Source organism: Salminus brasiliensis, chromosome 19, assembly GCF_030463535.1.
Source record: "Salminus brasiliensis chromosome 19, fSalBra1.hap2, whole genome shotgun sequence".
In the NCBI taxonomy this organism is placed as follows: domain Eukaryota; kingdom Metazoa; phylum Chordata; class Actinopteri; order Characiformes; family Bryconidae; genus Salminus; species Salminus brasiliensis.
This window is the reverse complement of record NC_132896.1, coordinates 9,301,113-9,325,026: the sequence shown is the minus strand read 5'-3', so window position 1 is coordinate 9,325,026 and position 23,914 is coordinate 9,301,113. Positions and strand designations below refer to the sequence as shown.

General features: G+C 44.4%; 1 protein-coding gene across 1 annotated transcript in view; it reads left to right on the top strand.

Annotated features, from left to right (window-relative positions):
* The first annotated feature begins 245 nt into the window (after positions 1–245).
* Positions 246–23,914, top strand: part of psd2 (pleckstrin and Sec7 domain containing 2) — a 45,914-nt gene continuing 22,245 nt past the window's right edge. The window contains exons 1-3 of the mRNA XM_072663376.1: positions 246–531; positions 11,990–12,525; positions 13,288–13,983. Coding sequence (XP_072519477.1) covers positions 12,068–12,525; positions 13,288–13,983 — 1,154 coding nt within the window. The 5' untranslated portion in view covers positions 246–531; positions 11,990–12,067. The remainder of the gene's footprint in view (positions 532–11,989; positions 12,526–13,287; positions 13,984–23,914) is intronic.

Here is a 23,914-nt window from a genome sequence, read left to right as displayed (position 1 = left end):
CACACACACACATACACACACTGACTACATAACGTGTATTAGGTGCAACTGATGAAGAGTTGCCCCCCCCCCCCTCTTTGTAACGTTCTTCCTCTTCCTCACTGTGTTTTTCGACGCTCGCTCTCAAATGAGTTGCACAATCTAAAAAAGCATAAACACTCCCTTACCCCCGCGCGCTGTGTAATGTATAATTGATGCTGCAAAAAGACTGAGAGCAACAGGGCCGAGGACCGCGCGAGGTTCTCGCAGGCACTGCGTTTACCCTCATGCAGCGCCCGCGCACAAATACACTCGCGCGCACACACACACACACATACGCGCGCGCGCACGCACGCACACACACGCACAGTCCCCCATCACCCAGGCGCAGCTAGTCGGGACTACCGCCTCGCGCCGGGCGGACCTGCTGCTGCGTGAGCCTTGAACGCGCGCTGGTGGGAGGGAGCGCGCGGACTACTGCTGCTGCCGCTGCTGCTGCGAAAGCGGGGGAAAAGGACGATTCTGATCACTGGACGCGAGGCTCGTTTGCAGGTGAGCACAATGACACACATGCACGCGTGAGTGTTGCGTTGCGCCTCCCTCTCCTCGTGAGACATTCGGGCAGATGCATCGCCCACCAAACAAACGGGGTTCATCAGCAGTGCATGGAGGGATTCGTTGCATCTCGTTGCATTCTTGGGGTTTCCATTGCGCTCTATTCTACCCCCGCGTCCTCGCGCTCATGTGGCATCGCAGTAGCATGCTAGGCTTTAGCCAGTGTTTTCTGTACCGGCAGCCCCCCCCCCCCCCCCCCTTTCTCTTTCTCTTTATACCCCTGTCTTCCTCGGACTGCTTGTGTCAATGCACTGCAATCAATATGCAACGTGCGCTCGACTCAGGGGTCGTGCTGGGCCGTTTTTAGACCCCTTTTTCTTCCCCTCCCTGCTGGCGCTCGAGCAGCAAACCGTGATGATTTACATGGGGGACAAGGTGGTCTTTAAAAGGATCCCATGCTCTGTTTTTTTTAGGGGGGGGGGGGGGGAGAGAAAAGCAGCAGCGACTAGAGGAGGCAGCAGTAGCAGCAGCAGCATAGAGGGTCCCCCAACCATGCTGTTGCCATGGTTACCGTGCGGGGAGGGCGGCCTAACGTGGCTGAGGCTCAGAGCGGTTTACTCCACCATGCTTAACACAACGGCTCCCTGTGTGCGTCTGCATGTCTGTCTGTCTTTCTGTCTGTGAGAGTCTCTCTCTCTCTCTCTCACACACACACACACACACACACACACTCAAACACAAATAGGCATGTCAAAGTGCCTGCTGTTCTAGGCAAAGCCCCAGATGAGCGGTTCTGAGCAGGTGTGTGCGGCAAAACCCCCTCATTTTAGGTGGGCTTCAAACTCGTCCCAGTCAAAACAGCAGCAGTATGGTTTCCAGCATGCTACACTCCAGCAGGCACCGGAGGTCAGATGGTTGAAGTCAGAAGGACGTTGGACTCTAACGCTGGACAGACGTTGCATTTTAGTATGAAAATCGGGTTGGTGTCAAAACTCAAAGTTGTACAGACGTTAGACAAGCGTTAGACAGAAATCTTGTAATTGACATTATTAAGATGCTGGGTTTTGGTCACCAGGTCACCTTACAACTAAATGTTGGTGTTTTACATTTGAATTTTGAATTCGGTCACTCACCTGATGGCCACAACCTACATTTAGCCAGATAACTTGTGACAAGATCACTGTTATGAGCCTCAAGCACATGTCCAAAAGTTTGTAGACATCTGCCCATCCAACGTTTCTTCAGAAATCGAGGAAATTCATAGAGGATAACCCCCCAATTTTTTTCTTGTGCTTCAGTAATATCCTCCACTCTTGAAGGCCTTGCTAGATGTTGTTAGATGTTGTGCCTTCAGCACACGCAAGACCATCGGCAAGGTCAGGTACTGATGCTGGACAATTAGTTCTGGATCACAAACGCCGCCTTAACCCATACATCCATCACTCTAGTGATGTTCCTCTGCTCCACGGCCTCAGTGCCCGGGGGGGCTTCATACCCCACTAGCTGATGCTTGGCTCTGGATATGCTGACCTCAGGCTCATATGTGCCTGCACTTATTCTACTGGCAATTCTGTATCAGAGATTATACAAGCTGTTTTGCGTGTGTGTGCCTGTAACAGCAATGCATGTACTTTAAGAGACACCCTAGCTGTTAAGACTTGTATGCCAACAAACCCTGGTATATGGTTGCGTGCACAGAAAATGAAAGTAAAGATGTCCTCTAATGTGAAGCTCAAACGACCAGAAAGACAGAACTGGCTCCCCACTAGAGGACCTAGACAGATTCCGTCTATTTTCAATATGAAATAAAAGCCCCTTGCTTCGTTTATGCTACATAGATCTAAGCTACAGTGTTTTGATACCATACTGAGGCTTGCGTGTCCTAGCCCAGCTAGGGTTCCTTTGAAAGTAGCTGTGTTCACCCTACATTTATAGTCAAGGGGTGTCTGGATACTTTTGTACAGCAGCTGTAGTGTTTTAGAGCTGGGGTCGCTCCAAACGCGTCCATTGTTCGGGGTTTGGGGGTTTGGTTAGCAGTGCATTGTGAGGGGGAGCAGCGCGCGTGCTAATAGCTAAGCTACACGCGCGTCTCTCTCTTGATTTAGCCGAAATAAAGGCGTCAGACGCGCAGACATGGCAGCGCCAGACCAGACACCAGACGCCTGAAGAGTCAGCCTCTCTCTCTCTCTCTCTCTCTCTCTCTCTCTCTCTTTCTGTGTCTCTCTCGCGCGAGGAGGGCCTCCTCCACCGACACAGCGACTGTAGAGGATGAGCTTAATCAGATTTATCCCTGAGAATGATTTAAGTGAAGGCGTTGTAAGTGATACGACGACGATCCAACACGACGTTTGACCTTGAAAGCAGTGGATGTGACAGAACGGGGTGATTTAACACGGCTGGCTAGTTCACACTCGCCTGTTAGTCTACGGATGTGTCAGAAGTGAACAAAAAAGAAAAGAAAGAATGAATGAAGGCCCTGCCTCGGCTGAGCCTGCCCTCGATGCAGTTCTAACCGTCAATTTATCACTCCCATGTTTCCTAAGGTACACTGAGCCGTGCTGATTTGCGCACAGGCTATAACAGAGTGCGCTGTGTGAGGGGTGACTGTGCGTAATGTGTGCGTAATATGTGTGTGCATGCGTGTGGGGTTGCCTGCGTCGTCTCGAGACTGAAAAGGGTTAGTGGGTCAAACAGGCGATCAGACTGCAGACTGTGTGCGGTTTGAGACAAAGAAGGAAAGCGAGGATGAGGTGTAGAGGTGGAAGTCTGTGTGGAAGTGACCTGCGAGAACAGCATATATGGATATTACAGTGCTGTAGGCTACCTTATCACGTTGGGATGCCTCTCTGGTCAGAGCTTCTCTCTGTAACGTCTTACTTGGTACATTAAGGTTAGTACATGTGCCTGGTCATGTTAAAGGGAAATTCCAGCCATTTGTCTTTTAAATCACTGCATGATTAATTAGCTGAGATGTCATTTGCAGTGCTTTGGTGAGATGTGGTGCATTGTAGGGAAATCTACAGACTCTGATTTCTTTGCAGTGTTGGTGAGGGGAACATGGGTCATGATGTCTACAAAATATATGTAAAAAAAAACATTTTACTACTTACTACTTAAAATCACACGTTAACCTAAACATGATAGAAAACCTTCTAAATGTTGTGTGGAATGCTGTTCATTGTAAATAATGATAATGGTATTTTTCTTTAGGGAATATTTTAGGGCCTTAGAACATAATGCACGTATATCTCTGCCTTGAATGTGTTTGGGAAATGCATTGAAAGCCAAAACCTTTAGAAAAGGCTATTTGTAAAGCAATGCAGCAAACACCAGGCAGTGTATTTGTAACCGTGTCATGAACAACCTTTAGTTTTTAAGTGGCTTTTAGAGGCATTAAACTTCCATCATTGTGAACAATTTTGATGAGGTAACTTTCTCCAGATTGCAGCATGCCACACAAAATGGGTGTAATTCCCCTTTGAACAATTGAAAAGATAAAATTCTTGTTCTTCATAATCCATCGTTACCCATGTAATCCCATCTCACCATGTAATCCCACTATGAAGCAGGCTGGGGAACATAGTAACCAGTATCATGTTTTAGCTCATCCTTACTTAGTGTGTATGTGTGTGTAGTGGTAAGCACTCTGGAATTATACCTGTTGTTTGTGGACTACTACCATTGGCCTTAGCATTATCGTTAGCCCCCCCTTGGTTCTGAATGCGCTCTTCTGTGCTGGTTTAAAAACATGTTTTTATGTTCCACTGTAAACTAGCTCTTTACTGCAGACTCTAAACTCCTTTATTTACCTTCTGAGGGCACCAGATGGCGCTCTGAACACCATGGTTAAAACAAAGGCTCTAAACTGGATTATGATTAAAATAGCCGATACCCGTTCCCTAATGATTTTCCATTCATGTAGATGTTAAACAAATACTCCACCAAAAGTCAGGAAAATGTGCCAAATTATTGCTCATGTTAACTAAGTGTAGTGCAGATTACTTTGAAAAATAGTAGAGTTTTCATCCAGGCCCACTGTCGCTCCTCTGGTTTCTGCAGAGCTGGATTGACCTTACCTTCTTAGCCATCAATCTGCAGTCTGGGCGCAGTGCTTCTGCTGATTCCAGATGCTAAATCTTTGGTGGGTCTAATTAGCTGTGTGGTAAGGCTTTCATTTGCTAGTGGTGAAGCCCAGACTCTTATCTGTAAGAATAATCCCTAGCTCAGAGTGGCTGATTAAGATGGCCCGTATTGCTGTATCAGTCCCAATCCACCCCCCCCCCCCCCCACTGCTCTGGGACTCTTCTGTCTCACTTTGTCTATCTTGTTAGTCATCCACCGCATAGCACAGTCCTCTCAACATCCCTAAGGAAATAGTGCCTTGTTTTAATACGATCAATAAGGAGTTGGGCCTAAAGAAAGCATGAGTGGGCGAGATCAAGGCTTGACGGGTGAGGGTGGGGGTGGGGAAGAGCCAGTGGAGAATACGACACGAAACCGTGCAATGGACAATAGCCTTCCTATTTACTGCTAGGTTTCAGTGAGCTTGTGATGGTACCTCTCAGAATGTGTTACGACACGAACTGTAGACCTGAAGGCAGCCTATGAAGCCTGCAGTCGCACCTTTTCAAGCCTCTGACTATGCGGTATTAGTAAATGCACCCAAACAGAGCAGACTGTGTAGGCAAGTTGGTGCCTGGGACACTTCTTATGGAAAGGGGGAAATATCCTGGGCACACTGAGCACATAGCACAGCTGAGATTTGAGCCCCTTGAAAAGCCATAGACCGAACAGTGAAAGTAGCACATTTACCACATGATCCTCTCAGGATCCATGCAGGACTGGTTAACCCTTATCTTCTAAAGACCTGCTGGTTGGAGCAGACCTCCATTCCTCACTGAATTACACAGTGGTTGCTTTGGAGGTAATTCATGGTAGTTATGGGTAGTTATTGGATAATAAGTCTTATATGAATACTCTAGCAGTTTTCAACCTAATCTCATTCTGCTGCATCTGCAGCCTACAGTCAGTTACCAAAGACAGTAATTTTGGTGTGGTCCCTGTACTTAGTAAAAGATCAGAAAATCCATTGACTTAAAAAACACTTATAATAGAAGCCAGTGGGCAGGTGCTGAAGCCAGTGACGATCCATTAACCTCTATTATAATTGTGTTTCAAGTCAATGGGTTTTCCGTTCTTTTACAGTACAGGGAAATACGTTGAAAATGACTGATGAGTATTGATGGTAACTGATGGTACGATACAGATGAAACAGATAGAGATTTGAATAGTAAGCCTACACTCAGCCTAAAATGGCTAACTTGTCATTTTCAGGCTACAACTCAATACTGAATTTAACATGCCCTCATCCATTTGACCTTGGAGAAATCCCCATCGTCATTTTAAGGGCCTCAAATCTTTATTAGCTGAGGTGAACGAGTAAGGGATCAGGTGAACAAACATGTCGTCTTCAGCAGTAGAACGTGTTCAGAAATGGGTGTGACATGACACTTCACATCTCCCCTTTTAAACCTGAAAAAAGAGCCAGATGAAGCTGTATTACAATACACCCCCAAGAGTACATCGTCAGTATGTCTCATTATGAAACAAGGTGCTGTACCTTTAAATCATATTTATAATGCTCAATTTGACCATAAAGGCTGATTTATGCTTCTGTGTGGAATCAACGCCCCAAATGTAGAATATCTGGGATTTTGCAACAGTGTTTGTTTCTATAGCTTTAAACACGCCTGTTTAAGTCCTGCCTACTCACCACCACTATTGCATCTATATCAACCAATGGGGAAACTGCTTAGTCCCACCTTCCTGCTGCCACTTTTAGTCTATGCGTACCTGTATCTACATCAACCATAGGTCAAACTGCTTATATCCTGCCTTCCTGCGGTCACCATAAGTCTACCTGTACCTGCATCTACATCAGCCAAATTGGTAAAACAATGCCCCAGAAGTCCCACCTTCTTACCGCCACTGTTGGTCTCCATGTTCCTACATCAACCATTGGTCAAACTGCTTAAGTCCCGCCTTCCTGCTGCCTCTATTAGTCTACGTAAATCTGCATCTACATCAACCATTGGTCAAACTGCTTAAGTCCTGCCTTCTTACCACCACTGTTGGTCTACATGTACCTGCATCTACGCATACCTATGGTCAAACTGCTAAAATCCCACCTTCCTGCCACCACTACCAGTCTGCGGAGACCTGCATCTACATTAATCATTGATTGACCACAGAGCTGGAGTCGGAATGTGGCAGGCCATGAATTAGATAGGTTAGCTAGCTAGCGGAGCGTGTTCTGGCTAACCAAGGCTCGCTGTCTCACTCGCTGCTGTAGTGGCAGAAGCAGATAAACAGGCTTATTAAATGTTACCGGATGTCTTTGATTCTGCTGGAGATGATTAGGTTGCTGTGGTGTCAGCTTGTTTGAACTGAGTGAGTCTACACTCTACAAGGTACTCTGTTGGTATGTGTGTGTGTGTGTGTGTGTGTTGCTCTTTAGCGTGCAGGATGTGTGTGAGGGCTGCTATGTGTACAGTACAGAGAGAGGGGGGCAGAGTGGCAGGTTGACTGAAAGTAATTAAGGAGAATTGATCATTCTTAAGAGCGCACTGTTCTGCTGACAGCACTGGAACTTACTCTCTCACGCACACACACACACACACACACACACACAGTTTTCTCTTCTTAAGAGGGTGTGGATGAAAAGCAGCAGTGTAAAAACTTGCTGTCATTCCTCTCTTATGAATTGTCACACAACTTTATCTTCATCGCGCTTTTATGTTTTGTGCCAGAATAATAATTCACACTCTTTATTTCTGTCCCACGTTCTGTCTCTGTCTGTCTGTCTATCTGTCTCACTACCTTTTCTGCCTCTCTCGCATAAGCTCTCTCTTTCATGCATTAGGCCAAAATCATAAATCACTCTCTTTCTCCCACCTCTCCTTTTTCCCCTTCTCTCTATTTCTCTCTTTGTGTCTCACTCTCTCGCTCTCTTTTAATTAGAGCTCTCTCTCATTCACTCTCCTTTCTCACAAAAGATTCAACATTCAAAGCAGCTTTATTGGCATGACTGTAATGAGTACAATATTGCAGAAGCTCTTGCTCTCTCTCTCTCTTAGCTTTCGCTCTCTTGATTTTTTTTCTCTCTCTCTGTCTCTCTCACTCTCTCTCCTCTCTCTGTCTCTCTGTCGCTCTTTCTTGATCTCTTTGTTGATTTCTTTCTCTTTTTTTCTCTCTCGCTCTCTCACACCTCTCTCGCTCTCTCGCTCTCTCTCTCTCTGTGGAGACTAGTTTGCAGCAGTGATTTGTTTGTAGGCTGGGTTTGTGGTGCTGAAACTGGAGCTGGGTTCTGAGTTTAGGAACATCTGTCAGCCGCCCAGCGCTGGGACCCTTAGTAATGCTCCAAAAATTAGCCTGCATGTGTGAGTGTATGTGTGTGTGTGTGTGTGAATGTACATGTATTTCCATGTTGTTTCAAAGCCACATAGCTTGGAATTGAATTTCATTATATACTAAAACGTGGTGTTTTTGCTATGACACTACTGTAAACTATGTGTACTATACTGTATGTCAACAGACCACTTGCTGCTGCAGTGGACTGACCAAAAGGTGGAGGGGGGGGGGGGGGGGCACAGAGAAAGAAAAAGGTGGACAGAAAAAAAAGGGGAAGAAAACAGAAAAGAGAAACAACAAGAAAACAGACAGAGGAAAGAGAGACAGTGTTTCAAAAGAGAGAGAGAGAGAAAGGAAAGACAAGGAAAGAGAGTGGCCCTTAAATGTCATATGGAGGCGTTCTGTCCGATGAGAGAGAGAGAGTCTGCGCATGCCATAATCTTTTTCTGGAACCAAAAGGTTAAAGGTCACAGGATCACAGAGACTGTCACCTCCCGAACACACCAGGACACCTCAAACCCTGGACGCTTGATTCGATCCCGTGGTCACAGAAACTCTATCATGCCAAATATGTGCCAACAGAAAGGTAACAGTAAGCAGGGTTTATTTCTCACCTAATGCAATGGAAGTTTCCACAAAGGGCCGGAATTGAACAGTAGCCGCAGTTTTATGGTCGTTTGATTGAATTAGGCCTCAGGCTTCAGATATTCTTAAACTGCAGTGTGTGCGTCAGAGCAGAGGAGAAGAGCTGCAGCTTCTCCACCTAGCTGCTGAAGAGCAGAGCAGTCGAGAGCAGAGGAGAGATTTCCTCTCTCAGCCTTCGTCAGCCAGAGAGAGGGATTACAGCATCTAAGACATGCTATGTCATTTATATCATATTCTGTTTTAATCTCTCTCACCCTCCCTCTCTCTCTCCCTCTCCTTCACTAGATACATCGCTTGCCCTTCAGGCTTATGAAACAGGTTTCTGCATCTCTTGTCCACCAAATCAAAACGGGGGTAAATCTGCTTCTGACTCAGCCTCACCACAGTGCAGCGCTGGGTGATAGGTCATCTATACTGGTGCGCAGTATTTGTGTCAGGCACCAACTGATTTCTTTCTGAGTAGTTTAAAATAGATGAAAAAATAGATAAAATAGAAGATAAAAAAAGATTTAAAAATTAATGTATGAATAATTTTAATTAGTTAGATTCGCGTTTGTGTAATTGAAACCTGTATTTATCTTGGCATAGTTGAGTAATGAGAGTTTGGTACATGAAACTGTGAACCTCAAACACAGTTGTCTAAAAGAGAATAACGTGCCTAAAACAAAACAGCTGCTTTGTAACATTGTTGACTCTATTTATTCGATTTACACCTCCAACATATTCATAAACCCAATGGTGAAAGACCTGGTTAAAGCTGGCGAAACTGTGAAACGGCATGGTGACTTTGGGAAAATATGGTGAGCAGCTCTTCACCACCAGACTCTAGTTATGAAGTTATGTCCTGCAGGAGCTCAAACTAGAAAAAGAAGTCCAGGGGGTGTATGCAAAGAATACATTGCAGAAAAAATGCAAAGAATACATAAAGTGCAAAAAACTAAAGCATTTTTTTAAAAAGTGCAAAAAAATGCTAAATTAAACAAAAATGCAAAAATAAATACAAAGAAATGCAGAAAATACAAAAATAAAAAATGCAAAAAATTACAAAAAATGCTGAACAAATTAGAAAACAAACCCTGCAAAAATGCTAAGAATACAAAAAAGTGAGAAAAATACATAAAAAAGGAAAAATAAAAAAAAGGAAAAAAATGACACAAAAATGCAAAAAATACAACAGAAAATAAAAACCGTACAAGGCTTTATATAACATAATGTTCTTCAAAAACATGATGTAAGTTTTGGTGAATGGAAAAGGTTGTTTAAAATGTTTCCATCTGTAATGTCATATATAAAGCACATTTCTCTATAAACTACTGATATGGAAATTTTGAAATTTTTATTTTTCTATTGGGATCGTTATGTGAGAGATCAGGCTTCTCTGCCACATGGAGCTGCTTGAGCACTTTCCATTTGAAAGACTTGTGGCTATCAGCATTCCAGGTGTCAACAAACAGTTGAAAACATGTTTCAGGAATAAACTATTTGGACATATATATCCAAATATTGTATATAGAACCAGGATACCTCGCAGAACTGTTTGGATGTGTTTGGAAGTGGTGTATTTCCTGGTTGAAGGTTTCTTTTAATAAAAGTAAAATCTCTTGTTTGTGCTTCTTTACAGAACCTTTTAAAATGGTTCTATATAGCACCAAATGGTGCTTCCACTATTGTTACAAATCAAAGAACTATATTTCAGCACTATATCAAACTTGCTTAGAGTGTAGTTAATGGTATATGTTGATCATGCACAGTCCCACAAGTTCCCAATGGTGTTTAAAAGTGGGGTAGATTGTGAAGTCCAGGACATCACCTCACCTGAACCTCCCCACTCATCAACCCACTCCTTCACTCGATGAATGGCATCTCATATTGCCGTGTTGTCAAAAAGGCATAGATCCCTTCAGACACACCCAAAGCTGCTAAACAGCAGAGCATGACAAGTGTACTGTACCCCTGAGCAGTTGATGAGTGTCAGTGGATTTAGGAAATGCAGTCATGCTGCCTGTCAGACTGTGGGTTGTGTGTTGAAATTTGATAAAGTGTTTAAGACATAAAGTGTCAGTCCAGTCAGAGATTTGCAAACTCAGCGTCAGGCAGCAGCATTGTGCTGCACTGCTGCAAAGTTGCTACCAGAGACCTCAGCCAAGTAGCAGAGGTTTAATCCTGTCAGATGCCTGCCTCCTCCAGACTGCAGTTGTCAGAAGTGTTGCTTCATCTATTGTGTATTCCAGTGCTTACATCTGTGCCCTAGATTCACTCCTCAGTCTGATGGGCTGTGAAGGGAGACTTTAAAGTAAAAAAATTGCAGTTATACACTATATGGTGGTTGGTGTGGCGCAACAGATAACACCACCACCTACCATTGCGTTACAACAACACCATGTGGGAGACCAGGGTTCGATTCCCGGTCTGGGTGACTATGCTGCGCTACACCAATAAGAGTCCTTGGGCAAGACTCCTAACACTACATTGGCCCTCCTCTGTAATACGAGTAACCTTGTAAGTCGCTCTGGATACGAGCGTCTGCTAAATGCCATAAATGTAAATGTAAATATGGACAAAAGTATTGGGACACGCATTATACTTGCAGGAACTTTTGTGACATCCCATTCTAAACCCACAGGCATTAATATGGAGTTGGCCCCCCTTTGCAGCTGGTTGGGAACTCTGCAGGTATGAGATAGTATAGCATTGGCTACGTTTATGCACTATGCCCCGAAGTACTTTGCGACCCCACTCTGTAACTTCCTGCTGTGGTTCCTAAACCAGCAATTTCCACTTTTCAATAATACCTCACAGTTCATGGTGGAATATTGTGGAGAGAAGACCTTAATGACTGCAATACAAATATAGCAACAATATTTCTGCTATGCATAACCACCTTAAAATGAAGCATCAGATGCTGCTTTGACATATATACACTATATGGGCAAAAGTATTGGGACACACTTAATTCACTGAATTCAGGTGTCTCATTCAGTTCCATTGTATCAAGCACCTAGCCATGCAGTCTGCCTTTACGCACATTAGTGAAAGATGGGTGGTTCTAAAGAGTTTACTGAATTCCAGAATGGTACTGTGTAGGATGCCACTGTTGCAGCTGCAGTTGGTGAAATTTCTTCCCTACTAGATATTCCACCTTTAACTGTGGTATAATTGAAAAGTGGAAGCGTATCTGAACCACAGCAACTCAGCCACGAAGTGACAGAACATGTAAAGTTACAGAATGGGGTCACATAATAATGCCTATGTAAGTGTAATGTGTATGTGTCCCAATACTTTTGTCCATATAGTGTACTACTTTACTACTACATGATAATGCTTTACTGAAGATCATTAACACCTGCCCTCATCAGCCACCTTTACCCTCAACTAATACCTCTTCTTCCTGTGCCCTCAGAGCTGTAATCAGAGCTGTAACCAGTCTCTGACGTTCGCGACCCTGGACTGCCCACTCACCGTGACTGAAGAGGCCGCCATGAGCCAGGAGGGGCAGGGTGACCCCCTCCATGCGGACACCCCACCTCCAGAAATGCTTGCTGAGCCAAATGAGAAGGCCGACAGCCCTGAGACTGGAGATGTGGATCAGGAGAAGACGGAGGGGGTGAATGGGTCGGGCTGCGGGGCCAAGGAACAGGTGAATGGAGATGATGGCAGGCAGGAGGCAGTTTCAGAAGATGCTAGGCCAGAGAAAGAACACAATGGGAACGTGTTGGCCAATGGAGAGCAGGAAGAGGAGAGAACAGAAGAAGAGCAGATCACAGAAGATTCTAGAAAGAATGGAGAGGGTGAAAGCCGTTGCCCGCAGGCAGAGCCTGACCACAGCAATGGTGACACTGCAAGTGTCCCTAGCTCTGAAAATGGTAGCCAGGACGTCCCCCCACCTCCATCGGACCAACCGTCAGAGGATTCGGCAGAGCCGCAGCACACTGTGAGGTCAGTAATCTAATGATTTATATCAGCCTACCAAAGAACAGATTAGGATTAGCCTACAAAATAAAGCCAAATCATTGTTCAGAGAGAACAGGAGAGAGGGGGGGGGGTAATTTGAAGGTCAGTGCTGTCAAAAGTGCTGTTTATCTCTCTCAAACCATATGATCAAGAAATGGACGTGATTTAGGGTGAAATGAGGATACGGTCTTGTTGCTAATGCATGCAAGCTTTTGTCAAATTCTGATCCAATAAAAGCAGGGGAAAGGAAGTGGAGATATGCACCCTTCCTGACACCAATGCATATTTTTACTGTATGTAGAACAGGAAGAGTCGGATTATCCATTTGGCAATGTTTCGGGGGTTGGTCAGGGGGCACACTAGGAGCAGTGTGCCTGTGTATTCCAGCCTAGCCTTGCCAAAGGTGGTCTGTAACACGTGTGTTAGAGGAAAGAGGAGGGAGATATTTTGGGGCTGAGTGGCGGGGGAGCTGTCCTGGATGAAGCGCTGCTCTGCTGGGATTCTGCTGCTCCACTCTTGATGCATGAGTGTGACAGTGGCACAGCTATAGTTAGAAGAAGTATGCATACACCAGCCTGCCCTACGAATGCTGCCACGCACCAGCCAGCCGCCATACTGTCTGCATATGTAGGTTCGGCAGATTTCATGTAGTGCGTGCTTTAGCAGATAGCAGATGGTTTAATTGGGCAGCTGTGGTGGATTATGGTATGCTCGCGAATGTGCTAATCAGGGTGCATGTGCACACAGGGTGCAAAACGGCACAGGCGAGGACAGCGAAGGGCAGGAGGAAGACGAAGGGTGTGGCGAAGAGCCAGCTCCGGGGAACGTGGACACGTTCAGCTCCACCTTTGAGCTTTCAGTGGAAGAGACGGACGCAGAGGTAGAGGAGGAAGAGGAGGCACCAAACCAGGACAGCTTCAGCTCAGCGTTTGAGCGCATTGTGGAGCAAGCAGGTGGATCCGCGGCGCTTGAGGACGAGGAGGAGGACGGTGGCGAGGAGGAGCAAGACAGGACCAAGGAGACCCAGGACGGATTTAGCTCCACGTTTGAGCGCATCGTGGAGTCGGAGCTACTGCGGGGCGGCACCTGCTACAGCAGCTTGGACTCACTGGACGTGCTGTCGCTCACGGACGAGACAGACAGCTGTGTGAGCTTCGAGGCACCCCTCACTCCACTCATCCAGCAAAGGGCACTGGTAGGGCCCGAGCCGCCAGAGCTGGAGCTGGAGACGGTGCAAGAGGGGGCCGAGACCCAGGAGGGGGAGGGGGAGGGAGACACTGGAAGGGACGAAGCAGGCTCTGGAAGCCCCCTCCGGACCTCCATTCCAGGCAGCAGGTCTGAAAATGTCCTGAGCCAGCCGGCACAGTGGGGCATTCCTAATGGGTTCCACAATGACCTGTCAGGCAACAGAGAGAGGCCAGGAATCCTGCCCAGCTCTGTCAGGTAAGGGTATGGTGTTGTGACCCTGTTTCAATTCTATGCATTGCATTCTTTCACTTTACATGATTTTTGTAGGGTAGTATGATCACAAATAGAATGATTTATGCTAAATGGAGGACCTACAATGAACTTTCCAAAATATGTCCAATTCCACCCCACTAGCTAGCTAGCTTTGTGTGTTTCATCAACTACTCCCTGGATTTTTGTAGGGGTTTATATAATTAAACTGAACAATTTATGCTAGACGGAAGTGACAACACTGACTCACTTGTGCCATAAAATCTTGCCAGAAAGGCCTCCATCAAGTGTGTGATTTTGGTATAAGTAATAGGGAGAACATATTATTAGAGATCCCTTTAACAGTTTGCCCAATAGTTTCATTTCTAGCATCTGAGCTACAACAGCTGGGCAGCTAGAATAGACCTACGCTATTTAGAGATTCCTCCACAACCTCTAGATAATTTAAAACCTGAAGAAACAATGTCTCTGTATATATATAAATTACGTCTATGGGTGTTTGGGTGACGTCTAAACATTTTTTATACAGTGTAGCAGCAATAATTCTTGACATTGCCTTATTTCTGTCACAAATGTACTCATGTCCAGTTTCACCACTTATCTAGATCTCCCCCTTGTCATATATGTAGCTACCAGGCTGGGATGGTAAAAGTTAGCATGTTTCTTCTGAGGCTCATAAAGTGCCACAGGATCTGTTGTGAACCCCCTCTAATTTAATGGCTACTGTATTGCTATGGAAAAAAGACACAGATACACCACCAGGGTGTAAGGAGAGTTCCAGTTCAGATTAGCCCAGTACCTCACTGGGCTGCACCCCCAAGTGATAAAGCACTATTGGTCTTCTGGCAATGGATGGCTGTAGCATTGTCGGGATCGAACTCACACTCCAATAATAGGCCCGAGATTGAGCCTCAATTTGGGCTGTATTAAACCAAGCAAGTTCTTCCTTCCTCCCAGTTATCATGTTGGATTTCCCAGTTTGTACCTGATTGGAGACATGTGTTTAAGCCTGTGTTATTAAGCAAGTGTTGCTGCTGTCTCTAAAGTAGGGTTTACGTTCCACCCTACCTTTAAACGACCTTACCATACCTCTAAACTCTGCAGGGTGAGTAGATCCCTAGGCACTGGGTTAGCGAGACGTTTTCTAAACCATTACCCTAATCTAATGGTGACTGGCCAACTGTGCAACCAGTCCTGAATTTTGTCCAATGTGGCCAGCAGGTGGCATGCAGAGCCCAGATACTGACCAGGCCTTTTGTGGACTCTGTCTCTGAGGGAAGTCTAGGGATTTTGTGGTCTTTTAGTTGAGCTATTTGTGCAGATGTGTAGAGGTTAACTTACTGAGATATGAAGATGCAGTTATATAGAATAATGGAGTGGCTGGAACATATGGCAGACGTTGCCACTAGAGGAAATACAGCAGTACGGAAATAAACCCATTGTAGTGAAGCATTTGTGGACTTAATGTTCTCTCCTGCTGTTTTGGGGCCACTGAGCCTGGGATGTAGGTTACGGCTGTCTTTAGAATGCCTGATTTTGACTAAGAGCCAAAAAGCGCGAGTGGAAGGAATTCAACTGCTTAGAGAAAGAAGTGGACTGATTTCTGTCCAGGGCCTTTTCCTTCACTAGCTATCTCTGCCTCTAATTATTTGCCTGGAATTCCTGATGATCTCTCTCTCTCTCTCTCTCTCAATTTCTTTCTTAATCTTTCACTCTCTCTCACTTCCTCTTTCTCTCAGGTTTGAGTATCTCTTGCTGTCTCTATGTGTCTCTCTCTCTCTCCCCTCTCTCTCCAAGCTTGTTCTCTCCGTTCTTTCTTATTTACCCTCTCTCTCTTTATTTTAAGTATCCCTTGCTCTCCCTCTATCACTTAGAGTATCCATTGCTTCTTACACTCTCCATGCTTGTTCTCAGTATGCCTTGCCTTCCCGCTCTCTCTCTCACTTTAATTTGAGTAGCCCTTACTTCCCATGCTTGCTCTCTCTCTCTCTCTCTCTCTCTCTCTCTCTCTCTCTCTCTCTCTCTCTCTCTCTCTCTCTCTCGCTTGCTCGCTCACTCTCTCCGTCTGTCTGGAATGCTAAGCAGCAGATGTGGTGATTTTTTTCTCTCCCCCACTTTTAAACGACTAGCAGCTTCCTGCCCCCCAGTGTGGCTGAATGAAGCATTGTTTTTGGGAGGGTGACATCATTGCCTTCGGCTTTCCTCTTACACGGCGGGAGCCCTGCTCCAGATTTCACTCACATTGTTCGGCCTGAACTGCTGCTAGCCTCATCAGTAAATTAACCTTCATTACTGCGCTGCTCTGCTACACGTCATCTGCTCACTGTTCATCAACTGCTGGGAGCTAAAGCCACGTTAGCATGGTAGCTATTAATCTGAGTACTGAACGTATGGAAGCGGCCATTAATTTAAATGCCTGTCTCAGTGTTAGCGGCTAGAATCATTAGGCCTGCAGTCCATTAGAGACCCACCATACTACAGAGGACACATGTGCTAATCGTTAGCAGACCTTTGAGGAGTTAGCGTAGCGTGGTGGCTACTCGAGAGGTAGGGGGGGTCTGCTTCCTGTCCTGGGGGCCAGTACCACTGCACAATTCAGTGCTTCCCCTGCTCTGACACACATGATTCAGCTAATCCAGCCTATTGTGAGAATGAGCTGTGAGGCAGAGAGATGAGAGACATCAAAGTGTGAAATAGTGTGGTCCTCCAGACCGAAGGTTGCCCACCTCTTTCAGCAGCTTCTTTCATCTACTAGCATGTGCTGTTCATTAGCAAACACAGAAAACAGATCTTGAGAGTAGAGCGCTAATCTGCAAAGGTTCAGAGCCTTTAATGAAGTCAGCTAAAACTCCATTGCTTCACTGTAACGTCATGAAAGATTTACAGCATCAGGACTCTTCTGAATCATGTAAATAATATTAGAAACGTACAATTAACTTTGTAAATAATATGATTTCTGTGTCACTGCATTTTAGACCTTTACTAAGATCCTTGCCGTGCCTCTTATGACGAGTGTGTTTATAATGTGGTTATTGGCAGCTGTTCCAGATCTGGAGTGTTTATCCAGCTCTTCTGTCTGCTGCAGTATGGTGTTTACTGCAGAAATGTGTTTACTCAAAATCTGAACCGTACTTCAGAGTGTGTTGGAACCAAAATCATGTAAGTGCTGTTAATTTGGCAGTCCCTCAGTTGTCTGAGTTTTGGGAGACTCACAAACTGTTTATCAAGCAATGCTTTACTTGTTCAAAGTGAATTTTTATACTGTGTGTGTGTGTGTGTTTTCATGTTTTTTTAGCCAAAAAAAAGAACATTCCAGGAAATGGTAATTTCTTGTAATATTTTTGCTATAGATTTATTTTTTTAAGAAAAGCTACATGTTTAATTAATTGTAGCATTTTTTTCCATACTTTTATCTAGCAGCTTGCCATGCTTCTAACTGCAGTATGTTTGACTTTGGAGAAGTGAGCAGAACAACACTCGCAAGAATTGCAGAACCCGAGTCATATTTGTGTACAGTCCTGTAATAAACCTATAGTACCTCAGTCCACATGCTTCTATTACTTTTAGTGACTTGCCAAGAAAATTTTGTCTTTCGGTGGTGGCTCAAAGCGCAGATTACTTTCCCAGCCTATAGGGGAAGCCCAGGAGCAAGAAATAGTGATTCTCCATATGGAATCTCCATATTTGCAATCAAAGTGTCACCTCCTTTAATTTTAGGCAAAGTTAGGCATAGAAAATGATTATTTTGGGACATACAATGTATAGACAAAAGTTATCATTTTTGTTTCTTCTAAAACCAAGGGTATTAAAAAATTGTTCCTGCTTTTGTTGGAGTAGATTCCATTCAGATTCCAGATTCATTCTACTAGATTTTGGAGCATCGCTGTAAGCATTTGATTGCATTCAGTGGCAAGAGCATTTGTAAAATACAGAGAACATAGTTCCACTGCTCCACAGCTCAAAGCTGAGTGGATTTATACCCCTCTAGCCCATGCCTGGCTTTACTGCCAACAGTTTTATGTTTATCTGTTCCAGAGAGTCCTATTCTATTGGCAAAACTGTGCCAGCAATGGGTGCAACTTAAAGTAGCTGAATTTGGACATATATTGTATATATCTGATTCTATGTCCTCACATTGTATAAAAACAAGTGTGTGTGTGTGTGTGTGTGTGTGTGTGTGTGTGTGTGTGTGTGTGGCATGCATGCATGCATTTACAGTGTGCGTAAGTGTGTGTACTTACGAACTGTGCTTTGTCGATGATGGCAGTGATTTCCCATTAGAGACCCTCACCACAGAAACCACCAACACCCCTCCCGTCATCTAAAGATCAATCTGTTCATTTTCAGAGGCTTGAAAAGCTCTCTCTACACTTCATTACCCTTGAATTGGAATTGACCCCCCAGTTTAGATTCAATTAGTGTGTACAAAAGGCAGTGACTCAAACTGCATTCAGAATAGACTGTCAATCACTTCACCAGGAGCTGCTCCTCTTTCATGTGTGTGCCTCAGTAGTGTGTGACTTCTCATCCAAAACACTTCTAGTAGACTCTCCTTTCTCTTCTCTCCTTCAGTCCTCTGCTGTTCTCTTCGTTTTCCGCCTCTTCTCTTCTGTAAGCTGTCTCTCTTTCTAGCGTCGTGCATGCATAGTGACATGGAAACACACCCTTGCACATGCACTTACACACAGACACATGTTTACTCTCTCTTCTTCCCTCCATCTTCCAAACACATGCACACATATATAGTTACTGTGAATAGTAAAGTGAGCAGAAGGTGAATTGATCATCAGAGAACTTAAAATATATAAAATATATAAAATATGTATTTTTACCATTTTAAGCTAAATGAGAGTATTGAAATGTTTTGTACAGTTTTGAGTAAAATAGGAAAGGTAGCACCTCACAGGCTAACAGCTTCAGGTAGATTTAGTAAACTGTGAAGTGGTGCTGCACTGTTCTACTGTATCTACTGCACTGATTTGATCTTTAGGGAAGTGTCAGATCCTCCAGACAAAGATTGAAAGACTCTTAGCTGGGTACATAAAGCATTTACACAGGGGATGTAAATAAGTTCTTACCATGCAGAGTACCCCCATTTTTATTGACCCTTTTCCCTTTTATTTATTTCGAATTTGTAAATAATAAAACTAAAATGTATTTAATTTTGCTTAAAATATTAAAGAAATGTGTCATCTTTACTCTATGCCTTTAGTTGTCCAGCCACTGCCACTATATGTCCAAATATTTATGGACACCACTTTTACTGAATGCATTTAGCTACTTTAGGTTGCACCCATTGCTGACACAGCTATGTAAATGCACACACAGCTTGTCTATACACTATAAATAAGTATTGCCAATTGAATAGGACTCCCTGGAACAGATAAACATGAACATTTTGGCACCATGCCTGATTCTAGGTGTGGGATAGGCGTTACTAATGTTTCACTCTTGTCGCTGAATGCAATCAAATCCTCACAGCAATGCTAGATGCCAGGTTCCAGTAAAAAGACATCCCTGGACAGTACAGACAGTTACTCCAACAGAAGCAGGATTTCAGAAGAAACAATGAATGAGCCGGTGTCCCAATACTTTTGTCCACATTGTGTAGCAATTTACAGTAACAAAGACGAGGCATATTTCTTTTTTCACACTTGCAGTATATAAACATATACATCGGCTTTTCTCTTTGCTAATGTATTCATTTTCACAGTCACATACACACACATGCATGCATACCCACACACACACACACACACTTCCTGTCTGGTTTTGTTCCATCCTGGTTGTATGTCTGTAGGGCACCAGCGGCTGAGATTGTAGTTCAGCTGATGGTTTTCCCCACAGGATGCAATGAGATCTGCACAGGCGTGCGCGCACACATACACATTGACATACACATACACATACACACACACACACACACACACACACACACACAATCAGTTCTTCCTGTATTATAAAGGCATGATTTGTGCTCACTATTGTTGTTAAGTAGTAATATCGCAGTGATTACATTAATGTGATACGCTTGAGTCACAAGTTTTTCAACATTAGATGATCCCTCATAGCTTTAAGAAGGATATATTCTACAGTTGAAGCAGTTCAGTTCTACAGCACATCCTTTCTGAAATGTGACTGAGAGGAATTGCAGGTGACAGTCCGAGTCATCTTCCTGCATAACCCGTATCATATTTTTGAGCAATTCTGTAATATTACTGTACCGAGTAAGTCCATAAGCTTGTTTCACTTTCAGGGATGATTCTGTATCTCTCCGCTTGTCCACAAATGCATGTGTAAACCGTGTCCTTCAGTGGTGGCTCAAAGCACAAATTCCAGAAATACCTGTTCTCACATAATGCTGCTTTAGTTCAAGGATTTTTACCTTCACCACTTCCTAAATCTAACCCTTACCAAAATAAGGATTTATTAAATCAGTGTATACTCTCCTGTCTGCTCATGGCAGCTGCCGCAAAGCGATTCGCACTTACTGACGTCATTATAGTTTTATAACTGACAAACATCTGTCTGTTGTGCTGAAACATTTGATGCTGTTCAGTGTTGAGGTGTAAAATGATCAAACACTTCATAAACTGATTTTACTCAAATGCTCAGTATTAACCTATTCACTTTGGGCTCGCTCGGCAGCGCCCTCCAGTGTCTGACAAACTCAGAAGACATTTCAAGCTGTAATTCTCCTCTCTACAAGTTCTCACACACAGTGACAGTAGGCATGCATGCCTGGAGCAGTGGGCAGCCATCACTGCAACACCTGGGCAGGGTGAAAGTTGTTCCTCAAGAGCCAACAGTAGCAACTCAGCAACTTACTGAGCCTGGATATCGAACCTGTCATCATTAGCCTGGTGCTATAACCACTGATCCACCACTGCCTGGGATGTCAGCCCACCTCGATGTGAAGTGGGCATGTGTACAAGTGCAGTAGCCAGATCAAGCCGAAGAATTTGATTTTATGTGCATTATTGAGCCAGACGCTACAAACTACTCATGAGGTTTCTATCCGATTTGAACAGTGAGTTAAAATAGGCTGGGTAATTTGAGCAGGTTTTTGTTTTTAGGTGTCTCCCCATTTATAGAAATAGGAGCCTGGTCTTGTGTGATTGGAAATAACTGCCTGGTGGCATTGCAAAGATGGCCTCAGTGTGAACAGACTGCCTACAAGGACTTCCTTATTATTCTATTAGTGTTTGGAACTACTACTGCTACTACTATTTAGTAGCTCCTTAAGAGCTATTTTTTTAATTAAGTTACATATAACTGACCCACATACACACACCTAGGGCTAAAGAGGACAAAATGCACTATTTTAAGCAATAACAAGTGACTCAGACACTTTAACAATATACTTTAACTTAATTTGATGTGTCAGACGTCACCTGCAGTAGACAGATAACGGCTGCTGATGGACTGTGAGCCAGTGATTCTATTTCCACTGGCCTGCGAGTGTCAGCCAGTATCCTGCTGCTTTCAGTAACTCCTGCTCTAGCACCTGTGCTGAATCCATCTCTTTTTAGCTCAGCGTGTCTGTGTGTGTGTGTGTGTGTTGTACGGATGTGTTTTGATGAGGATCTACACAGAGCTTCAGAGGAAGTGAGGAGCGATGCTGAGAACCAAAGTGAGATGAAAGAGAGACGGGCCTGAAACGATGGTGAGGCGTATGAAAAAAGCAGCGGAGATGAATCTCCAGGGGGAGCATTAATCTCCTGTCACCACGGTGACAAGGCCTGTCCTAAAGGATGTTAGGAAGAGAAACTGAGAATGCAGGGTTTAGAAAGTGTGGGTGTGTCGGTGTGGGGTAGTACCTGAGCATCTAAATGTGTGTGTTTTTGTTTTACGTATTAATATATGTGTTGATGTGTGGTAGTGTTTGAACATCTGCCTGTATACATTTGTGTGAGTGTGTGTGTGTTGAGTTTGGTCTCTGTCGCTGTTTCTGTTCCCTGCCGTTAAGTCCTCTCAGTTTTGTATCACTCTGTCTGTTCTGGGTTTAGACTCTGTCTAATAATAGCCCTGTTCTCTCTCTCTCTCAGACACCTCATTACAGCACTACAGTACTGCAGCACTGCACAGTAGAATACAGGGAACAGGGCCTTAGACCCCTGTATCTACAGCTAGGGTTGTCACCTCAGCCTAGTACAAATGGACACTGGATCATTGGCTTAATTTTGGATGAAATTTAGTAGATGGGTCGCTGTGCTCCCAATTCTGACAGGCAGATAGAAATGCTAAACATTGATTAACATTGTAAGAATCTGAGCCACTTCAAGAAGAACCGAATTGAGCATCTCTAAAACATCAGGCAGGTCTTATGGGTTTTTTCTGGTATGCGATGGTAGGTATCTCCCAAAAGTGGTTCAATTAAGGACAACCTATGAACCAGTGACAGGGTCATGGGGGTATCCAAGGAGGCCCCACCTCACAACTTGCAGGATGTAAAGGATCTGCTACTAACGTCTTGGTGCCAGATACCACAGGACATCTTCAGAGGTTGTGTGGAGTCCATGCCTCGAATTCTCAGAGCTAATGTCATTAGTAGTGTTTGTACAGTACCGTCACGCTGTGTGTTTTGTCTCGTAGGGTGTTGCCAAAGATTTTAGGCCTGTGATGATGATAATGATGATGAGGATGACAAGAAGAAGACTAATGAATGCGATTATAATGAAAAACATTTTAATGATTGAAGATGGCCCAGGTAAAAATAACACTGATGGTCAGATTACTGCTCTGCTGTTTGTAAAGGAGAGGGGAGGTGTGATGTGACTGCTGTTTACTGGAGCATGTAAATACCAGACAGCAAGCCAGTCTAGCAGTTGGCAATGTGTTCCCACTATACACCATCTCTTTCACTTTTAGCTCCTTCCCCATTCTGCTTCTTTCTTCCATTCTCTTTCTCGCTTCTCTGTCCTCTTGTCTGTCTGCCTGCCCACCTGCCACACCCTCTCTGTCTGCCTGCCTCTGTGATCATGCACAGACTCAGACACTGACAGAAGGAATTTTAAAATAGGAGAGATTCAGTGTCCCTTCAGTGGCCTTCCCTGTCACCAGATCTGATCTGAACATCTTTAGGATGTGGAAGAATGGGAGATTTGCTGCAAGAATCCAAAAATCAACAGGCATTGCATACAATCATGTTAATACGGACCAGAATCTCAAAAGAATGTTTTAACAGCAAAAGGCTACATCCAGTATAAGTGTATATATATATATATATTGATGTATATATGAGTATATAAAGTGGTCAGTGATTGTATAGACAGTCAGACAGCTGTATAAACAGACACATTGGTGCACAAATAGACAGACAGACAGACGTATAGATATACAGACAGACAGATGTAGACAGGTAGACTTCTGAAGGTATCCTGTGGAATCTGGCATTAAGAGATTTGCAGTCCTGTAAGTTGTGAGGTGGGGCCTCCATGGATGACATCAATGAGCCTTGGATGCCCATGACCCATAGCTGGTGGATCACTTTTGGTAAAAGTAGACAGGCAGACAGAGAGATAGACGGACAGATGGACAGACAGATAGATAGATAGATAGAGTGTTGTTTTGTGTGTGTTACAGCTCCTTTTACTCCATGTGAAAATGCCTGCTAATGCTAATGCTGATGCTGATGCTGCTGCTCTGCGCCTGCTTTGTTTTCACTGTAATCAAGCGGTCAGTCACTATGTGGTCCACACTGCAGCAGTCCACAAAAACAGACTTTCTAGCCTCAGCGATGAAAGACACTGCTGAAGTGACCTTGGTGCCCCCGGGCTCGTGGCCAGATCCGCACTTAAACACTGGAAAAATGAAGGGCAATTCACTGAAAGCTCATTGGCCGTCTGACGGGAGGCCCCGCCCCCTTCCTCTGCGAGGGCTTCGGTGAGGTTAGCTTAGCTCAGCTAGAGCCGCC